Genomic DNA, 20,710 nt, shown 5'->3' on the forward strand with positions numbered 1-20,710 from the left:
ATTCCCCTCCCTTACCCCACCTGGGGCATTGCAATAGGCCCAGTGTCTGAATTTGCTACTTTTGAAAGATTTAAATTAGTGTGCAAGTTCTTTACGGCGTGGACCATGTTCTTCTATATTGTGTTTGTACAGTGCCTAGCACAATCTCGATCGATTCCTTTGGGCTCCAACACAATACAAATAGCAGCTAATAGCTTTCTCTGTAACTCTGTGTTTTAACTTTTAAAGGTTCATTGTCAAGTCAAAAGGAAACAGCCTAACTCTCTGGCATCAACACCTAGGGCAGCATTTTTGGTTCATTTAATGAAAAAGAGGCTCTTAGGATCCTATCTATTTTATCCTCTCTTTACTCGCACAAAATCCTCCAGGCATCACATCATAGCACTGCTCTCTCTCAGTCCTTTTCAGTCTCTGATGGATCCAGTTAATTACCCACACTGAGATCTCTGTGTTGGTGCAGTGTGCAGTCTCTGGACTGTCAGCCTGGTCCACTCTTAGAGAATTTGAATAAGAATTTCTTATTAGGAATACACAACATTTCTTCATTCCCAAATAGATGAAATCCACTCTTCTAAGACTTCTGTTTTGAAATGTCTCAACCATTCTAGGGCTCATCTCACACAGTTCATTTCCTCTGGTGAGAATGTGAGTGTTTGGTACTTTTATGAGTAAGGTATCATCTTGAAGTGAGACAAATTCAGACTGGAAATAAGGTGTAAATTTTTGACAGTGAGAATAAACCACCTTTGGAACAAATTACCAAAAGTCACATTGGATCATCCGCCACGGAAATTTTTTTTAAATCAAGATTGGGTGTTTTTCTAAAGTACATGCTCTGGGGGTTATTTTGAGGAAGTTATGTGCCTTTTTTGTATACAATCCCCAGACTAAATGGTCACAGTGGTCCTTTCTGGCCTTGGAATCTATGAATCTATCCAGTCATTTTGATATAATTCACTGAAAAACTATTGTGGGGTGTCAAGGTTCGTTCCCCACTTTGAACTCTAGGGTACAGATGTGGGGATCTGCATGAAAACCCCCCTAAGCTTATTTTTACCAGTTTAGGTTAAAACTTCCCCAAGGTACAAACTATTTTACCTTTTGCCCTTGGACTTTATTGCTGCCACCACCAAGCGTCTAACAAATATATAACAGGGAAAGAGCCCGCTTGGAAACGTCTTTCGCCCCCCAAATCCCCCCAAGCCCTACACCCCCTTTCCTGGGGAAGGCTTGATTAAAAAAAATCCTCACCAATTTGCATAGGTGAACACAGACCCAAACCCTTGGATCTTAAGAGCAATGAAAAAGCAATCAGGTTCTTAAAAGAAGAATTTTAATTAAAGAAAAAGTAAAAGAATCACCTCTGTAAAATCAGGATGGTAAATACCTTACAGGGTAATCAGATTCAAAACATAGAGAATCTCTCTAGGCTAAACCTTAAGTTACAAAAAGACACAAAAACAGGAATATACATTCCATTCAGGACAACTTATTTTATTAGCCATTTAAACAAAACAGAATCTAACGCATGTCTAACTAGATTGCTTACTGACTTTTTACAGGAGTTCTGACCTGCATTCCTGCTCTGGTCCCGGCAAAAACAACACAGACAGAGAGAACCCTTTGTTTCCCCTCCTTCAGCTTCGAAAGTATCTTGTCTCCTCATTGGTCATTTTGGTCAGGTGCCAGCGAGGTTGTCTTAGCTTCTTAACCCTTTACAGGTGAAAGGGTTTTTCCTCTGGCCAGGAGGGATTTAAAGGTGTTTACCCTTCCCTTTATTTTTATTACATGGGCTCACCCCTTCTGGATTGGAAGGGAGAAGGTCTTCCGAGCTAAAATTCACTTGTTTTCATGTGAATGAAGTTATACACGCTGTGTGCACTTTGCATCGGATGGCATACGTTTTGGGTCCTGGCTTTTGGATTTTAGCCAGAGATGTGTGACATTTGCTAATATTGGAAAGCTAATGGCCAAATTTGAGTTCTGAACTTTCATAAGGTTTCCACTGAGCACTTGAGTAGTTATTTAGGTTCACAGTGTTGGTTCTGGTCTTTAAAATACTGAATGGGTTAGATCTGTGCTACTGTCACAGTCAACCTAACGCTTTATGACCTACCGCAACTACTGCAATCTGAAAGAAAATAAGAATTGGTATGGCTAGTTCAGTATCCTGTCTCTGACAGTGACCAATAACAAATGCTTCTGAGGGAATGAACAGGCAGAGCTGTTTCAAGTGATCTATCCCCTGTTGTCCAGTCCCAGCTTCTGGCTGTTGGAGGTTTAGGGACATAAGGAGCATGGAGCTGCTTACCTGACCATCTTGGCTAAAGCCGTTGATGGACCTGTCCTCCATGAACTTATCTAATTCTTTTTTGAACCCAGTTATACTTTTGGCTTTCACAACATCTCCTAACATGTTCCACAGGTTGACTCCGTTAGGCAAAGAAATGCTTCTTTTTGTTTCAAACCAGCTGCCTATTAATTTCTTTGCGTGACTCCTAGTTGTCTAATGTGAAAGGGTAAATAACACTTCCTTATCCATTTTCTCCATACCATTCATGAGTTTTAAGATGTCTATTATGTTCCCTTTAGTCGTCACTTTTCTAAGCTGAACAGTCCCAGTCTTTTTAATGTCTCATATGAAAATTGTTCTATAACCTTAATTATTTTTGTTGCCCTTCTCTGAATCTTTACCAATTCTAATATATCTTTTTTGAGATGGGGCAACCAGAAGTGCACACAGTAAGGTGTGGACATACCATGGATTTATATAGTGGCATTATATTTTCTGTCTTATTATTTATTCCTTTCTTAGTGGTTCCTAACATTCTGTTAGCATTTTTTGGCTGCTGCTGCTCATTGAGCAGATGTTTCCACTATCTACAATGACTCCAAGATCTTTCTTGAGTGATAAGAGCTAATTTAGACCATGTCATTTTGTATGTATAGTTATGATTATATTTTCCAATATGCATTACTTTGCATTTATCAGCACTGAATTTCATCTGCCATTTTGTTGCCCCATTCCCCAGTTTAGTAAGATCCCTTTGTAACTCTTCATGGTCAGCTTTGGACTTAACCATCTTGAGTAATTTTGTATAGTCTGCAGATTTTGCCACATCACTGTTCCCCACCTGCTCTTCCAGGTCATTTATGAATATGTTGAACGGCATAGGTCCTAGCACAGATCCTTCGAGGGACCCGACTTATTGCTCTCTCCATTGTGGATCCATGAGAGGACCTTCCCTCTTATCCCATTACTGCTTACTTTGCTTAAGAGCCTTTAATGAGGGACCTTGCCATAGGCTTTCTAAAAGTACAACTACACTATATCAACTGGATCACCATTTTCCACATGTTTGTATACACCCTCAAAGAATTCTAATAGCTCAGTGAGGCATGATTACCCTTTAGAAAAGCTGTGCTGACTCTTCCTGAATATACTGTAAAAAGAAAAGGCACCTTAGAGACTAACACGGCTGTTACTCTGAAATCTGAATATACACTGTTTATCTGTGTGTCTGATAATTCTGTTCTTTACTAGAGTTTCAACTAATTTGCAGAGTACTGGTGTTAGGCATACTGGCCTGAAATTGCCTGGATCGTCTCTAGCGCCTTTTTAAAATATCGGTGTTACATTCGCTATCCTTGAGGCATCTGGTGCAGAGGCTGATTTAAGTGATAGGTTACATACCACAGTTAGTATTTCTGAAATTTCATATTTGATTCCTTCAGAAATCTTGGGTGATACCATCTGGTCCTGGTGACTTATTTCTGTTTAATTTATTACAAAAACTGCTCTATTGACCCTGCACCTTGAACATTTCCTCAAATTTGTCCCCTAAAAAGAATGGCTTGGGTGTGGGCCTCTCCCCCACAGCCTCTTCAGTGAAGAGCAATGTGCAAAGACTTCATTTAGCTTCTCTGCAACTGCCTTGATACTTTCTAGGACATGACTCAGGTTAATGGTAGGGCATTCCAGATGTGGTCACTGAACTGCGCAATCACTTGCCCACCTGAAGATTAGGATGAGTTAATTTTGTTAGTTTTAAATCACAGCACAAGACCCTTCTCTTTGCACAGGACTTCCCCTAGTAATGGGATTAGAGAATGGCCAGTTAGTTTCTCGTAAGGCAAGGTTGGTTGCAATCAAGTTGGTGGTGAACATGTGAAGGTGGGAAGGGGAGTATGTAGAAGTGGAGAGTCTAGGTGCCATGTTAGGGTAGAATATGCAATGATTTGTTCATGAAGTCTCTGTGCAGTACCTGGTGATGGGCCCGTTAGGGATGATAGATTTAGAAATCGTTATAGTTTCTAAAATAGTACTTCAGAAGTTGGAATTAAATATGACAAAAGTTTAGAATGGACTATCTGAAGGTAGAAAATTAAAATACATTCAAATAGTTGAAGCTATTTTCTATCACTATACTTAAAGGTTTGGATTTGACTTGACTATCAATTGTTCACCTTGTTTCTAATCTACAATCTTTATGCATTTCTCAGTACCTCAGTCTGCAGTTATGAGAGAGAGGAAAAAATAATTCAGGCAGATTACTGTGTTTTGATAGACTGTACAACTGCCATATCTTGAAACCTACTTTTAGCTTCTGTAAGAAGTCTGTCTGATGTTTTGCCACAAAATAAAGAACATTTGAAAAGTTAATGATGAATGGAAATTCAGATGGTTGTAACAAAATGGATAATGTGGAATGGTGGAGCTATCTGCAGTTGGATAAATCTTTTTTTTTTTTAAAAAAAGAGGACTTCATTCAATGTAAAGATTATATTTTTAAGAGTTAAAAGGGGTTTTGATATTTTTTAACGATGGGGTGATATCTAAAGATAATTTCCTTTTTGTGATTACAAAGATCAAATGCAGTGTGTAAAGTGACAAAATTCTGGTAAAATCCCCCATTGATGAATCATGCTTAGCTTGAAAAATTAACCGTGCCAGTCCCATTATCAGTGAGATGCCTCTGAACCTTTTAACAAAAATTAGAAGCCTCTGCACCTTCACTTTTTTTCAGCTCCCTCTCTTTGCCATCCCTTCTGGTACTCTCTTCCCCCGTTTTTCCCTGTTGCTCTTTCAGTCCTCTGTTATACCTCCTTCTTCGAGTACTGTTCTCCATCCTGATATGGAGCAACCATAGGTACACACATCTCAAAGAATTCCATTTACAAGTTAAGTAACCTCTCCATCTTTTTCTTTCTGCATTAGATCTCCCCCTCATGTTTCTGTTCCTCTGACCTCAGTCTCTGTCTTCAGAATACTTCCCCCCACTTACTCCGCTTTTGTCAGGCTTGGAATAACTCCCTTTTAGCTGAGGACAGATACGTGCTGATTGCTGGGGGCCAGTAAGAGTTATTCCAGCATCAGTAGGAGGGATTCTTGTAAAGCAGAATGTGGTGCTTATTCTTGTATGATGGATGAACATGTGTCCTTGAGAACATGCCCCACCTGTGTCTGACCAATCAAAGCTGAATCTTACATTGTCTTCCCAAGTATTGCATTTCTCCTTTCCGACCAGCATCATTTGCCTGGGTTCAGTATGAGCCAGCAGCTTTTCATCAAAGGGTTTGTAGGATTCTGACATTTTTGGCAGTGAGTTCATCAGTTGAAAACGAGTAAGGCTAAGATTTTATCATGGACATTTTTAGTAAAAGTCAAGGACAGGTCACAAGCAATAAAGAAAAATTAACGAAGCCCATGACCAGTCCATGACTTTAACTAAAAATATCCATGACAAAATGGGGAGCTCAGCTGCGGGGTCCCCACAACCCCCCCATGCAGCTGCGGGAGCCTGGTTGGCTCTCCAGGGTCCCCCACTGCCTGTGGTGGCTGAGAGCACTGGGGTCCTCCTGCTGTCCGCGCCGGTCTGGGAGCTCCTGGGGGTCCCCGCCACTCCCGGCTGCCATGGACTGAAGTCTTGGAGGTCGCTGGTAGTTACGGATTCCATGACTTCTGTAACCTCTGTGAAAAAATCATAGCCTTAAAAATGTGACACATAGGTATCTCCTTATGTATACTCTTATCAGGAGTGACTGCAAACATTGCTTTTGAGCAATTTATATGTTACTTGTATTAGATATAAATATTCTGATATGTCAGAGAAAACAGAAGCAGTAATGTATGGACAAGATAACTCCAGTGTATTCTTGCACCTGGATAACTCAGACATGGTAGTTTTTAATCTTGAAATTTGCTGTTCACTTAATCTTCAGTGAGAGCAAGTGTTGTTGACATAGTTAATGAAAATTTGTGCCAAAGGTTTGAGCCTCACTTCTGGAAAGCATTTAATCTTAAATCCATCCTTCTTCAGGACAGCACTTCAGTACATGCTTAAAAACAAACATTCATACTGAGAATAACTAAAATGTTTCTTTCCTGAATTGGGGTCTGAAGAAAAGCTATAACTGGTTCTTTCTCTTTAATACTTTTATTTTTATCTTTTTGATATTATTGGCTGTCCATCACCTTAGACACTGAGGAACATTTTCAAAAATTAAAATACATGTTATCATTTGTAAAATGGTAGTGAATGGATTCTGTCCAAATCTGGGATCTTCATTTAGTCTCTCTAGTCTTGATTTAGCTAAATAAGTTTGACATCCACAAATTTTGTATCCTCACTATTCACACCATTATCTTGATCACTAATCTGCTTAGACCCCTGACCCTCCAATCCAGGCTGAAAATCTCTCCAGTCCAGGCAAAGTGACCAAAATTTTCATCTTATGTTATGCAGGTAGTTATACATAAGGTTATGTTTTGGTCACAGGTATTTTTAGTAAAAGTCATGGACAGATCATGGGCAGTAAACAAAAAGTCACAGCCTGTGACCTGTCCATGACTTGTACTGTATACCCCTAACTAAAACTTGGGCTTGGGGGGGGGCATGAGTGCTTGGATGGGGGCAGTATGGGGGCGCCATGGATGCTGCGGGGTAGCCCAGGACCCCTGCTGGGGGTGGGGTGCGGGCTGGTGGTGGTGCACAGCCCAGGACCCCGTTGGTGCTGGTGGGAGGGGTGGGCGGCAGCATGTGGAACGGGACCCCCGCTGGTGCTGGGGAGGGCGTTGAAGGGGCTAGCAGGCTCCCTACCCGGTTCTGCGCAGCTCCCAGGAAGTGACTGGCATGTTACTGCATCTCCTAGGGGGAGGGAAGGCCAGGGGGGCTCCCGCATGCTGCCCCCATCACGAACTCCGGCTCTGCAGCTCCCATTGGCCAGGAAATGCAGCCAATGGGAAATGTGGGGACGTTGTCTGCAAGCAGGGGCAGTGCGCAGAGCCTCCTGGCCCCTCCACCTAGGAGCTGTAGGCACATGTCGGCCACTTCCGAGGAGCCCCCTCCAGGTAAGTGCCATCCTGCACCCCAACCTTCTGACCCATCCCTGAGCCCCCTCCCACACCTAAACTACTGCAACTGCTGACCCAGGGGCTGCCTGAGTGTTCAGGCAGCCCCTGAGCCAGCTGCACCAGCCACTGCAAAAATCACGGAGGTCATGGAAAGTCACGGAAACCGTTACTTCTGTGTCCTCCATGACAGACACACAGCCTTAGTTATGTAGCACTGTGTGAACAATATTTTGCAGGTAGTTAAAATAATTGGATGTCACTGACTGCCAGAATTTAGCAAAATTCAAAGAGGAATTGGTTACCAAAAATAACCAGTTAATGTTAGTAAATTTGGAGAGATGTGAAACATCTTTGGGTTTTAAACTAATCTCTAACTGTTAGGGATTAGGATAAGAGAGTCAGATTATTCCATATCTGTGTGTTTGTGGGGTTTCTTGCACCTTCCTGTGTTGCATCTGACCCTGGCTATTGTCAGAGACAGTTTTAGCTAAATTTTATAATTAGTTAGATTCCTTGTCCCAGGAAACTGTCCCCTCCTCCTCACCCCATTATCCAGTTACACGTATTAGACTGTGTCCAGAACTTCAGGCTTCAGTATCTGTGCTTCTTGCCGCCTCTCCTTCTTGGTCAGCAGTGACCATCAATGTTGACTGTACTGCCTCAGGAAAGGTCATGTCGCTGCAAGATGCTGTGTCTGCTGCTCTTTCCCCAGTCGTACCCAGGAACATCAGCCTGACTCAGCAAGGAGTGCACTTTCTGACACGAGGTTCAATTTATGAGCAAGGGAATCTACTCCCATAGATTCCCCCCATTGAGGTCTTGTCAGGAAGGCAGGGAACATTGTCATAAACACAAGAGTGAATCCTCTAAGTTCACTTCAGAGAAGTTGGATACAATCCTGCGTAAGGCAAACAAGTCTTCCTGCTCAGCCCCTGAGGATTTAGAACATCCAAAGTCTCAGAGTCATGACAAAAAAGCCAACAAGTCTAGGACTCTGTCACTACCAGACTGCACTCTTGGTGGCAATGGTACCTCTGGTACCAGCTAAGCCTAAGCATTGGGAACCGATGGCACCAACAAAAGACACAACTATTGGGAGCCTGAGCCATAAACTGTAAGTGCTGTCTTTCTGTCAGTTTAGATGAATAGGACCCCATGCACTCCAGGGAGAGCAGAGACTTGTGCTACACCTGATGACATTTTTGCTCTCCCTTACCCCAATCTCTGTTGCTATCAGGTCCGTCCCTCATGAGAGAAGTCCTGACTCCATGAGGAGATGCAAATTATTATGCAAATAGAGGAGTCTGTCCCCCATTCCATCATTCACCCATGATTTCCCTCGAGCAGAACCGTTGGTGCCACCATTAGACACAGACTAGGCCTTTTCTTTCTTGGGAGACTCTGAATCACCTGAGGAACTGATGTATCCTGAGAAATACGTTCTTAGACAAGGGACTTGGACCTGTCTAGAACTAACCTCCCATCTCAGCATCTGTATCAGAACCGGTTGTACCCCATGGTTCCAATGGAGCTCCACAATCACCCTTTGACCTATCTTACTTACCATATTGGGGACTGTGGTACCCATACCTACACCCTGCAGGGTTGATGTGATCCACTAGGAAGTCAGTCCACTCGTCCCCTGCAAGAGGACAACCAGAGCTTTCTCCTGACACCGTAGAAGAGGAAGATTATGAACTGGATCTGGCAGTTCTGCTGGTACCAATGAAACAGCCTTCATCTCCAGATGAAGCAGACACTTCAATATTTTCCCCTGTGTGCTGACGTGATCACCTTATAGAATCTGTGCATCAGCAATTGAATCACCTCGTCACAATCACCTTCTAGGGAATCAAAATGTGGTGTTGGGCACCTTGAGCAGGCACTTCGCTATTGACCACAAGTGAGTGTTACATAACTCAGTGGTGAGCAGTATTTTTGTTCTATCGGAAATCCCACAAGGGATCTGTTCACCTCTCAAACAAACCTATACTGTTACAGAGGAGCCCAAAGACATCACTTTCAAGGTGACGCTCTCTTTCTATCATGGTCAGACTATCAGAACTATGCCTTCCCTCCCTGGCCACTCCTATCTTAGATTTTATGGAAGATTCATCAGGAGAGGCTTGAGTCAGCCTCATCAACCCAGTTGGCCCAGACAGTTTTGGTCCCCAAGTTTCCTACATATGTCATCCCAGTTGCTGATCAACATGTAATCCTTTTCCTAGAGGAAGGGCAGAATCAAGCGTCACAACCCCCAAGCACTCCATCTCAGGGCATGATTTTTGGATGAGTGGCAGCTCTAGAATATTCGCACTCTGAAGCCGTACAAAGTATCCTTACTAAAAAATGAATAAATTCCTCTAGGAAATCTACTTAGCCAAGTGGAAGAGTTTCTCTATATGTACACAACAAAAACTTGTTTCCCCAGAAGCAACAGGTATTCCCCTTATTCTGGACTATCTTTCCCTCAAATCAGCTGGTCTTTCCATTAACTGTATATTGGTCCACGTGGCAGCAATCAGTGCATATCACCCATGTTCACATGGTTACTCCATTTTCATTTGCCCACTGACTGCCAGATTCTGGAAAGGTCTAATTGGAACTTTTTTGCCAGTAAGGAAATTCACTCCTTGGTGGGACTTAAAGCTTGTGCTTTCGGTGCTTACTAAGCCGGCCTTTGAACCACTAGCTACATGTTCCATGTCTCTCTTCTTTAGGAAGGTTGCATTCTTTGTGGCTGTCAACTCAGTCAGGAGGGCAAGTGAGCTTTGAACACTGATGGCGGATCCACCTTACACCATATTCCATAAAGACAACGTTTCATTGGTTTCACATCCTAAGTTCACCTGAACCAGCCAATCAATCCAATTATCTGTTTTTCCCAAAATCACACTCATCTGAAGAGAAGAAGAGACTTCATTCCCTCAACATGCAATGAGCCTTAACCTTTTACCAACAAAGGAGAAAGCCAATCAGAAAATCACCCAGACTGTTCATCACTGTAGCAGAAAGACTCCAAGGTCAAGGTGTATCCTCTGAGAAGATCTCTAAATGAATCTTGGGCTGTATCTTACCCTGCTGTAAGTGGTTACATCTTCCTCCCCCTCATGTGGTGAGGGCTCATTCTACAAGAGCACATCAATAGTATTGCTTCAAGTAGTACCTGTACTTGACATTTGCAAAGCAGCTACATGGAGTTCCATCGCACATTCACTAGTACAGGATGCTGATGCATCCTTTGGGGCAGCGGCCCTTCAAACAGCTCTCTGCCTGCATCCTCGCACCTTCTCCTACTTGATTACTTCTTGTGAGTCACCCCCAGTGGAATACACATAGGGGCCATCACTTGAAGAAGAAGAGAAAGTATTTACTTTATGACAACTGGAGGTTCTTTGAGATGTGTAGTCCCTATCTGCATTCCAGTACCCATCCTCCTTCTCCTTTGCTTTGGATCATTCTTGGATTCGTGGTAGAGAAGGAACTAGAGGCATGGTCGGTCTGCTCTGCTCTTTTATCTCCTCAGCTGGAGGCACAAGGAGAGCAAGGGTGCATGTGCAGGCCAAAAGGAATTCTCAAATTCTCAAAGAATTCTCCAAATTCGGGTGCCTGGAGCACGTGTACCCACAGTGGAATACAGATAGGGACCATGCATTTCAAATAAGCACTAGTTACTCTAGGGTAAATAACTTTTATATTCCTCAATGAGTTTAGTCTAAAATGCAGTTTTTTTTTGGTATGGTATTAGATGACCCATTTCACATAGCTCTTTGGGTGATCCACACACACCTACCTTGCATCTGTCACTCATCTCTTTATTCCATCCGAACTGAAATTCCTGTTCACCCCTCTACTCAATAGCTTCAGTCATTCCTTAACATCTGCTGTCTAATACAGAAGTTGTTCTGTACTGCAGGACTAGTTTCCTTCCTGGTTCCTCCCAGTTACAATTATACAGTATATATTTTAGCTATTCTCTATTCAGATTGTTAGATTTCATTATCTTGTTTCTACACAGCTCTTGTAGCTAATTTTGTTCAAAGTAATATATTTCATCTTGCCTATTAAATTCCTCAAAAAATAATCTTTTTACTTAATAGGTAAGATGAAATATATTACTTTGAACAAACTTAGCTGCAACAGCTGTATAGAAACAGGATAATAAAGTCTAGCAACCTGAAAATATATATAAAATGGAACCCAGCGAAACAGATTTTCTCTCTGTCTACCTCTTTCCACTATAGCTATTTTGGGAGTTGCTGCCACCTCATGTAACAAGGCATAGCACCCTTCAGGTTGTTCATCTTTCCCCATGCCACTTTGGTCCACAACATTGTGATATTGTTTGTAGTTATAGATAGCTTCTGCTTTTGACTGGGTATTCAGGCAATAGCCCAAATTCTGACTGCCTGCACTGAGGTCAGAGTTTAGTTCTCATCTCTCCAAGTTTCCTCAATAGCAATTTTCCCCATCTTAAAACTTTGCATCTAAATCAGTGGGGTTTTTTTGTGCAAATTACTGAAAGATAAAAATCTCAAAATAGAAGGTATCTGTAAATAAATGCCTATAGTTGCATACTTTGGAAAACACAATTAGGCAGGCACAAGGCTAGTGTTATGAATATTAGCTACATATCCAGAGAGAGTCTGGGTCAGGCTAAGTGGCTTTCTCTCAGCCTATCGTGTGAGTTTCTTGAATTTCAACATGGCTCAAGAAAGTGGGTTTGCCAAGGGGTGGATGTTCTGTGTTTCAGAAACCACCTCCTCTTTGTTTTCCTTAATAATCTACCATTTGGTAACCAAGGACACAGGCTATCAATTGCATCATTTCCATGAACCAGACCTAACTTCTGTTCAGGAATCTCCCCATAACCTAAAGCTTGCTTCATCTGTATAGCAGTTATATTTACTTTAGAAACCTCCTTTCAAAATTACATAGACGCTACTAATCTTTGTTCACTTGTATGGCAAAGTAAGGACTACCCAAACCACAACCCCAATGCTTGAGAGTTCAGAGTGCGCATACAGTTTTTCTGTTTCCTCTACTTTCCTTTCCTGGAGCATCTGGATAGGGTGTGGACAGAGCTATAGCTTGCCCTAAATGCCTGTCTCGCTCATCCATTCTCCAGTCAGGGGAAGTATTTTGCACTTCATAAAGGTATGTGCAGCTGGGAGCCCCTGACTATGGGCTGCATGCAAACAGCCCAGAGCACTCCTATAAAGTGTCTTAAGTCTAACAGCAAACTATATTTCACATATTACTCTACTGCCAATCAATTAAATAGAAAGAAACACAAAATCGCACAGGCTTTTCCAAAATCAAATCCAAATGTATATTAAAAATAAATACATAAAAATAATAAAAAATTAAACTATCTGAAAGCAATTTGGGGTATATTCTTTCCACTGTTGGAAAAAAGTTTATTCACAATATGAACTTCACTTTGTGTCAGAATAAATTATTCAGTTGTCGTATCTTTTCTTTTTGTGATATTGTGGAAAAGTTTTTTGTTCTCCGTTCCCCAACATACAACTATTAGAGTTCGTAATTACAGGGGTTGGCATCTACATTTTCCATCTGCGTTTCCAGGAGCTCTATGCTATTAATTCACAAAGAAAACTGTGGTAGAGCTGTCAGTTGAAAGTACAGAAATTAAGTCAAACGTACAAGTTGACTGTGTAAACCATGATTTGATGCACATCGAAGTTTCATAAATCGTGAGAATTGCAAGCTCTTTGTTCAGGCTTCTATATGCAGAGATGTTTTTTCTTTAAGATATGGTCATCCTAATAGCATAGAGTAATGTTCTTTTGTGCTGTGAATATGCACAGCTTGAATAAACACCAAAGTGAGGAGAATGATTCAGAAACAGAAAAGCTTTGCATTTATTTTAAGCTCTTTAAAATGTGGAGCTAATGAAATATTATACAACGTTCCATTATCTTGATGTCCTGTTAGAGCTGAGGGAAATACATCTGAAAATGTCTGCCTGCTGAGCACCATGCACTGTCATTGTGTCTTTAAAACATGTCTTATTTAAAACACTTTTGTGAAGGGCAACAAAAATGATTAGGGGGTTGGAGCACATGACTTATGAGGAGAGGCTGAGGGAACTTGGATTGTTTAGTCTGCGGAAGAGAAGAATGAGGGGGGATTTGATAGCTGCTTTTAACTACCTGAAAGAGGGTTCCAAAGAGGATGGATCTAGACTGTTCTCAGTGGTAGCAGATGACAGAACGAGGAGTAATAGTCTCAAGTTGCAGTGGGGGAGGTTTAGGTTGAATTTTTGGAAAAACTTTTTCACTAGGACGGTGGTGAGGCACTTTTGTGAAGGGCAACAAAAATGATTAGGGGGTTGGAGCACATGACTTATGAGGAGAGGCTGAGGGAACTTGGATTGTTTAGTCTGCGGAAGAGAAGAATGAGGGGGGATTTGATAGCTGCTTTTAACTACCTGAAAGAGGGTTCCAAAGAGGATGGATCTAGACTGTTCTCAGTGGTAGCAGATGACAGAACGAGGAGTAATAGTCTCAAGTTGCAGTGGGGGAGGTTTAGGTTGAATTTTAGGAAAAACTTTTTCACTAGGACGGTGGTGAGGCACTGGAATGTGTTACCTAGGGAGATGGTAGAATCTCCTTCCTTAGAAGTTTTTAAGGTCAGGCTTGAAAAAGCCCTGGCTGGGATGATTTAGTTGGGGATTGGTCCTGCTTTTGAGGAGGGGGGTTGGACTAGATGACCTCCTGAGGTCCCTTCCAACCCTGATATTCTATGATTCTATGAAGGCCAAATATTGTACCTGTGTCAATTACTTCTAAGGGTGTACAAATATGTGCACATAACTTACCTCCTTTTCTCTTTGACACATTTAATTTCAGCTAACCTCATAATTTTTATGATCATGTATCATTTTTTAGATTTATTTTTTGAATTTATAAAATGTTTGCAAATTGTTTGTGAGCTTTACTTTAAAAGATATAATTAACAATTAAGGAAACACATATAAGTGAGATTTGAGGGGAATATAAATTAGGAGAAACATGATATTAAGACCAGCATGTCTCAACAGAAGTGGAAAGAGGCAGAATTACTTTCTCATTATCTAATATTGTCAATGATTTATTTCGTACTGGGACACAGGATTCTAACAGTTACTAGTTCTTTTGTTTCTGTATTGAGTTGTATGTTGCATAATTGGATAAATGTGATGCAAAAGTCCCATGTAAAACAAAAAAGCACTGTTGAATACTCAAGCTCACCTGCTCTACTGGCCATTTATTTCCATCGAATAACATTAAGTTCCTGTGAGTGAAAAATGCACTCCCTTTCTAAAGGAATCACTGGACTCCAAGGTCCTAGGACTGCAAGGGGGGAGTGACTTACTCTTTTTACAACCTAGATTGACTGTACTGAATTGAATTCAGCATATTTCTCAAAAAGACTTTTTCTTAAACACAATCGCTCACTTAAAAAGAGATTAGCCTAAAGTGGCAATGTTTCATAATCTTTAATAAAAAAAAATCAAAGTCACATTGGGACTTGTGACTAAGGTGGAAAAAGTCAGCTAACAAGGAAATGCAAGATGAATTTGAGTAACTTACTATAATTATCTTAATAGCCATCGTTTTCAATCCCTGTGACATTAGTGAGAAATAATTTGTCCATGTGGGAATTATTTCAATATCTGAGGGGTCAAGAATCTCATGTGTAAAGGAGAAGAAACACCTTTTAGTACACAAGTTTTTGTCTGAATTTGAACAATTCAGGTGAAGAAAAGAGTATTGTAATTCAGATATTAAAGAGAGAATGTTAAGGTCTCGTGCTTCTGTATAGTACGATACTCATGCCAAAAAAGAAGAAACATTATCACAGATTACTAAAACTCAATCTGCAGTTCATAATTCAGTCACCTAATACTGACTCAAGTGTGGATATTTAAATATAGGAAGACACAGCTTTCCCTGCACCTTGCATTTAGAGTACAAGGTATTTTATTGTAATTAAGGACCATCACAGGGCTGAGTGATTTGGGGGAAAGTTGGGTCTCAAAAACCAATGGGTGATGAAAATAAGGACATGTAGTTATTAATTTTTGGTATATGCAAATCTTGACATTTCCATTAACTGTATTATAAGTACAGGTTAACTGTCAGTTGTGCTGCTAAGATGATTGTTAAGGAGGGATTTGAATGAGAAGAAGATGATGGCTTAGTGAACAAAATTTTTGAGATTATTTTATGGATAAGGGGTGGACAAAGCTAGCAGCCCCAAAATCAATTTTTTTCTCTTTAGTCTCAAACAGTAATCCATCTTATCACAAGGGCTTTGCAGGCACACTTGAAATATAGCTCATCTACTGTGTTACTCTTGTATGGAACAGATAATGAATGCTTAGGTTAGAAACATTATTGGAGAGAAGCAGACAGTGCTGTCAGAAATCAACAGGTGCAAATGTATATATTTTGGTCACATCGGGCATAGAAATGGAAGTAACCTTGAGAGGATTATTGTGGAAGGAATGGTGGTTGGTAGTTGTAGTAGGGGATGACCAGTAAGGAGACAGATAGAAAGTGTGCAGCAGATCACGGGGAGGTCAGCTGCTGAGTGCTTGAAGCTAGTGAAGAATCAAGAAGGCTTCTGAAAATTCTGTGTTGAAGTCACCAATATCATCCATGAATATGTGGATTTTGCTTACTATGTTAAGGAGAAATATCAGTTAAGACACCTGGTACAGTGTGACCCTCGTCTCTGATTGAGGAATGTAGGTGCTACTGCAGCATTGTTTTTGATGATGGTAACTAATCACAGGTAGCTGACACAGTGTTGAGCACAATCTGCACTGACCGCCAAGTCACCATTAACACTGTGGCATCAAACTTGATTGTTTCCTGTTGTGTTCAAATGATATAAAATTTTGTAAATTAGACAAGCCCATGGTGGAGCATCAGGGAGAAAAGATATATTGTTCAAGCACCTGTCTTAAAGTATCAGGAAAGATTTACCTAATAAAAGGAAGCAGGGGAATCGGGCTTGTAGCCACACTTTCTCAGTGTCTGAGAGAATTTGAAAAGCCAACAGATTGTCATGTACTTGTCTCTTTTTTTTTTTTTTAACACATAGCATTAGAAAGAACAAACTGATTCTAACTTCTTATCTAGCCTGTTGACTGTTTAAGAATATTGAGGCGCCTATGAACTACATAAGTATGGTGGTAAACAGTGTGCTCTGTAGCCTTTTTTGCAGGTTTCGTTTATAATTAATGATATTATTAGTGTTTGTATTTACACTTCCCTCTCCCCCATATTTTAATGAAGACAGGTTTTATGTGAATGTAGAAATATTAGTATATTCTAAAAGGATACTGTGAAAATTTATTTCATAATTTTAAATAGCTTTTTATTCATTCTTTAAGCCCCACACAGCTTGACACTGAAATGTTTCTTTTATATTTTATTATCCATCACTAGGTTGTTCTTCTTGTTGAATAGCCAATAAATATCACACTAGTAGCATCAATGTTATTTTAAAAGTCATTTTAGGGGGTATAGAAGAAGACTGAGTGCGCAGAAAGAGAAGGGATAAAACATGTAATAATTAAATGGACTATGAAAACAGACACAGTTGAGAAAAGTATTTTCCTGGATTCATAGATTTTAAGGCTAGTAGTGATCATTGTGGTAATCTGTTCTGAGCACCTGCATAACACAGGCCATGAGACTTTCCTGGATTAATTCTTGCTTCAGTTTCAGTAGCTGTGGCTGAACTAGAGCATATCTTTTAAGAAAAAGAATCCAATCTTTAAATGAAGATTTACAGGGATGAAAAATATATCACATGGTATATTGTGGTAAATTGTTCCAGCACTCAAAACCACTGTTAAAAATGTTCACCTTATTTCTAGACTAAATTTGCCTAGCTTCAACCTCCAGCCATTGGATCTCATTATACCTTTGTCTGCTAAATTGAAGAGCCTTTGTTATCAAGTTTCCATATGTAAATACTTATAGATTGTGATCACATCACCACAGAACCGTCTCTTTGGTAAAATTATCTTTGAATCTCTCACTATAAAGCATATTTTCCCAGTCCTTTAATCATTTTCATGACTCTTCACTGAACTATCTCCAATTTCTCAACATCCCTCTTGAACTGTGGACACCAGAACTGGACATAGTATTCCAGTAGCAGTTCCATCAGTGCCACGTACATAAATAATAGAATCTCTCTACTCCTAAGGAGATCCCCCTGTTTATAGGTCTAAGAATTGCATTAGCTCTTTTAGCCACCGCATCCATTTTATTTATCATTATTTATATTGTGATAGCACAACAAGAAAAAGATGGTCCCAGACCAAAGAGTTTATAATCTATTATAAAAGAGAGACAAGTGGGTATATACAGACAGATTGGGGAGAAAAAGGAAACAGGGAGACAGTACAGCTCAGCATGAAAAGCAGTAGTTTCAGCACACTGTTGTGAAGGCCAAGACTATAGTAGGGTTAAAAAAAGAACTAGATAAATTCATGGAGGATAGGTCCATCAATTGCTATTAGCCAGGATGGGCAGGGATGGTGTCCCTAGCCTCTGTTTGCCAGAAGCTGGGAATGGGCGACAGGGAATGGATCACTTGATGATTACCAGCTCTGTTTATTCCCTCTGGGGCACCTGGCATTAGCCACTGTCGGAAGATAGGATACTGGGCTAGATGGACCTTTGGTCTGACCCAGTATGGCCGTTCTTATGTTGCACACTTGCTACCTACCCGTTGTCAAGTTTTCATAAGCATTTTGACAAAGGAGAGTGTTATGGATGTATTTGAAGGAGGAGGCTTTGCAGATATTACTTGGGATATCCCAAGTATGATAGGCAGCATGGAAAAAAGCACAGAGGTGCTTTTTTGAAAATTCAAAAAGAAAACAATGAAGGCTGGCTTTTTTGGTAGAGTGTAGGCGAGTCAATCTCAATAGTGTATTAGATATAGTCAATGTAGGGCCTTGAAAGTGAAAATCAGTAGTTAGCTTGTAGTGAAGAACGGGAAGTGAAAAGTAGGTCAGATTTTGGGCTTATCAGCCTTTGCAATGTATTTTAAGTAGTTTAGGTATGTTTACTTTACTTTTTAGGTTTACTTTAAAGTAAACATATAGCAAACATAATAAACATTTAAACTTATAGGTTTACTTTATTTTTCATGTTATGCTTTTTTGCAAGAGCATAATTATTCATGTATCTTGTGAACTGCAAAATAAATTACTCTGTCACCCACTAGGAAAAGTTCTGACACACTTACATTACATTATTTTCTGCCAGTTTCATTGCTATATTTATTATTTATTTAAGCATTGTCAGTGGGTTTAGTGCTGTACAAGGCACACAGTGAGTCAGACAATACAAAATTATTTGGGGCCAGATTTTCAAAAGTGTATCTGTCTCTGTGCCATTGATTTATGAATGTGGAAACTATAATGCACGTTCAAAGATCTGATTTCTGTGTGCAGTTTTAGCTAGATACTACAGCAATTATGCACTTTAAATACATAACACAGATGATTTTTAAACCTATAAACAACTCTTTATCCTGTTATGGATATGCTGTTACATTTGTATGTTATTTCTCTCAGTACATTGGAATCAGTCATTGATTCAGAAGAATTATTTTAATATTTGTGGTATGTTCCTGTGTTTGACTGTAGGATGGTCATTAGCTAATTTGTAATCAGGTGACTTATATTTTATACAGATAGTTTAGGGTCTGCTAATTAATCTTTCAAGTCAATGGATCAATAAATGCAGGATTTTCATAATTAAGAGACTTTTTCCTCCTCTTTTTATGCTTTTACTGCTATTGCAAAATGTGCACTTATGATATTACTTCGACTAATCAAAAAGAAAATTTGTTTCCTTTATCTCGTACCGTACAAATACAAGTTTGATAACAGTGCAGATTTGACTTGCATCAATTTATATAAACGTGTTCAGGTTATTTAGCATTCAGTGGTCACACTTACATTTCTACCATTTTGAAAGGTTCCACAGTTTCCAAGAGGTTCCCTATGTTCAAAATGTGGAATACCACTAGATCTGATCATATCTCTCAGGATGGAAGAAATATTTCATGTTTGACTAATGAAAACACCAGCAGATGGATCTTAGAATGGCAACTTTGTTTTAGAGTTTTAAAATAAAGGCTTTTTTTTTTTTAATTGATTTCACAGGCTGACCCAAAAGAGCTGATTAAGATGGTCACAAAGCACGTTTCTCAGTGTAGCTATGCAGACTGGCCTGAAGAAATAGCAACTTTGATAAAGCAACTGTACTACTACAATGAACAACTACTGGACTTCACTCAGGCTCAAATCCTTCAAGGCCTTGGCAAAGGAGTGGATGTGCAGAGGTTTACAGCAGATGACCAGTACAAGAGAGAAACTATACTGGGGCTGGCGGAGTAAGTAATTTCTGTTATGTGTTTTTTCTTTTGTTCAAGGGGAAGTATTTAAAATTCAAAATAGGAAAGTAAATTTTCAGCAGCACTGACCTTCAGAAGGACTTATTAATCACTCATTTTGCAGGTTTATTTTGCAGTGTTGCTTTAAATGGGACCTTTTTTCTCCAACCACTCTAGTCAAATGAAGTGGTGTTTGTCCAACAAAATGGATCAATAAGTGCAGGATTCGAATAGTAAAGATACTCTTTCAACTCTCTCCCGCCGCCCTTATCCTTTTGCTACTAGAACAGTCCATTAAAACAGATGCCCTAAAAGGAGGGGGGGGGATTTCTGAACCACGCTAAAAAATATAGTGTCTTCCACTACTGAATTTTAATAAATTATAGATAAACCCTCTGTTTTAATGTTGATAATTTAGTTATAGTAGACTTACATTGCAAAAATGTATACACTCCCCCTGCCCCTCCCCCCCAGAAAAATCTGGTAGATTGTACATCAGTCTCATATCATTGACTAGAGACCCAGCTCTATTGAATTCCCCATTCAATTATTCTATTGAATTGTAATCCTGATTTCTAGAATCCCTTTATTCTAGTCTTGAGGTTCTTGAGAATAGGCTGCAGAGTTCCTCCTTAAGGGCTTGATTCACATAGAAATGGCAATACTGAGCATCAAAATACCTCACTTTTAGGTACCTAGAAAATCACTGGGATTCCCAAAGTCTGATATGGGTGCCTAGGCTCCCTATACGATGAATGGGGAAAGATAGGCACCTTAGAATGAAATTGACAAAATCCGACAAGTAAGGCTGCTTCTCACCTAAGATAGACAAAGGGAGATGCCAAGCTAAGGAGTGTTTTTGCTAAGGCCCTCCCCTCTCTTGGAGGTAAGTGTCTAAATACAGACTGCACGAAGGTT

At 40.1% G+C, this 20,710-nt stretch overlaps 1 protein-coding gene across 1 annotated transcript in view; it reads left to right on the forward strand.

Moving 5' to 3' along the window:
* Positions 1–20,710, forward strand: part of NBAS (NBAS subunit of NRZ tethering complex) — a 347,509-nt gene that overhangs the window by 200,896 nt on the left and 125,903 nt on the right. The window contains exon 41 of the mRNA XM_074947616.1: positions 19,563–19,792. Coding sequence (XP_074803717.1) covers positions 19,563–19,792 — 230 coding nt within the window. The remainder of the gene's footprint in view (positions 1–19,562; positions 19,793–20,710) is intronic.

The sequence above is a fragment of the Natator depressus genome, chromosome 3, assembly GCF_965152275.1.
Source record: "Natator depressus isolate rNatDep1 chromosome 3, rNatDep2.hap1, whole genome shotgun sequence".
In the NCBI taxonomy this organism is placed as follows: Eukaryota; Metazoa; Chordata; order Testudines; family Cheloniidae; genus Natator; species Natator depressus.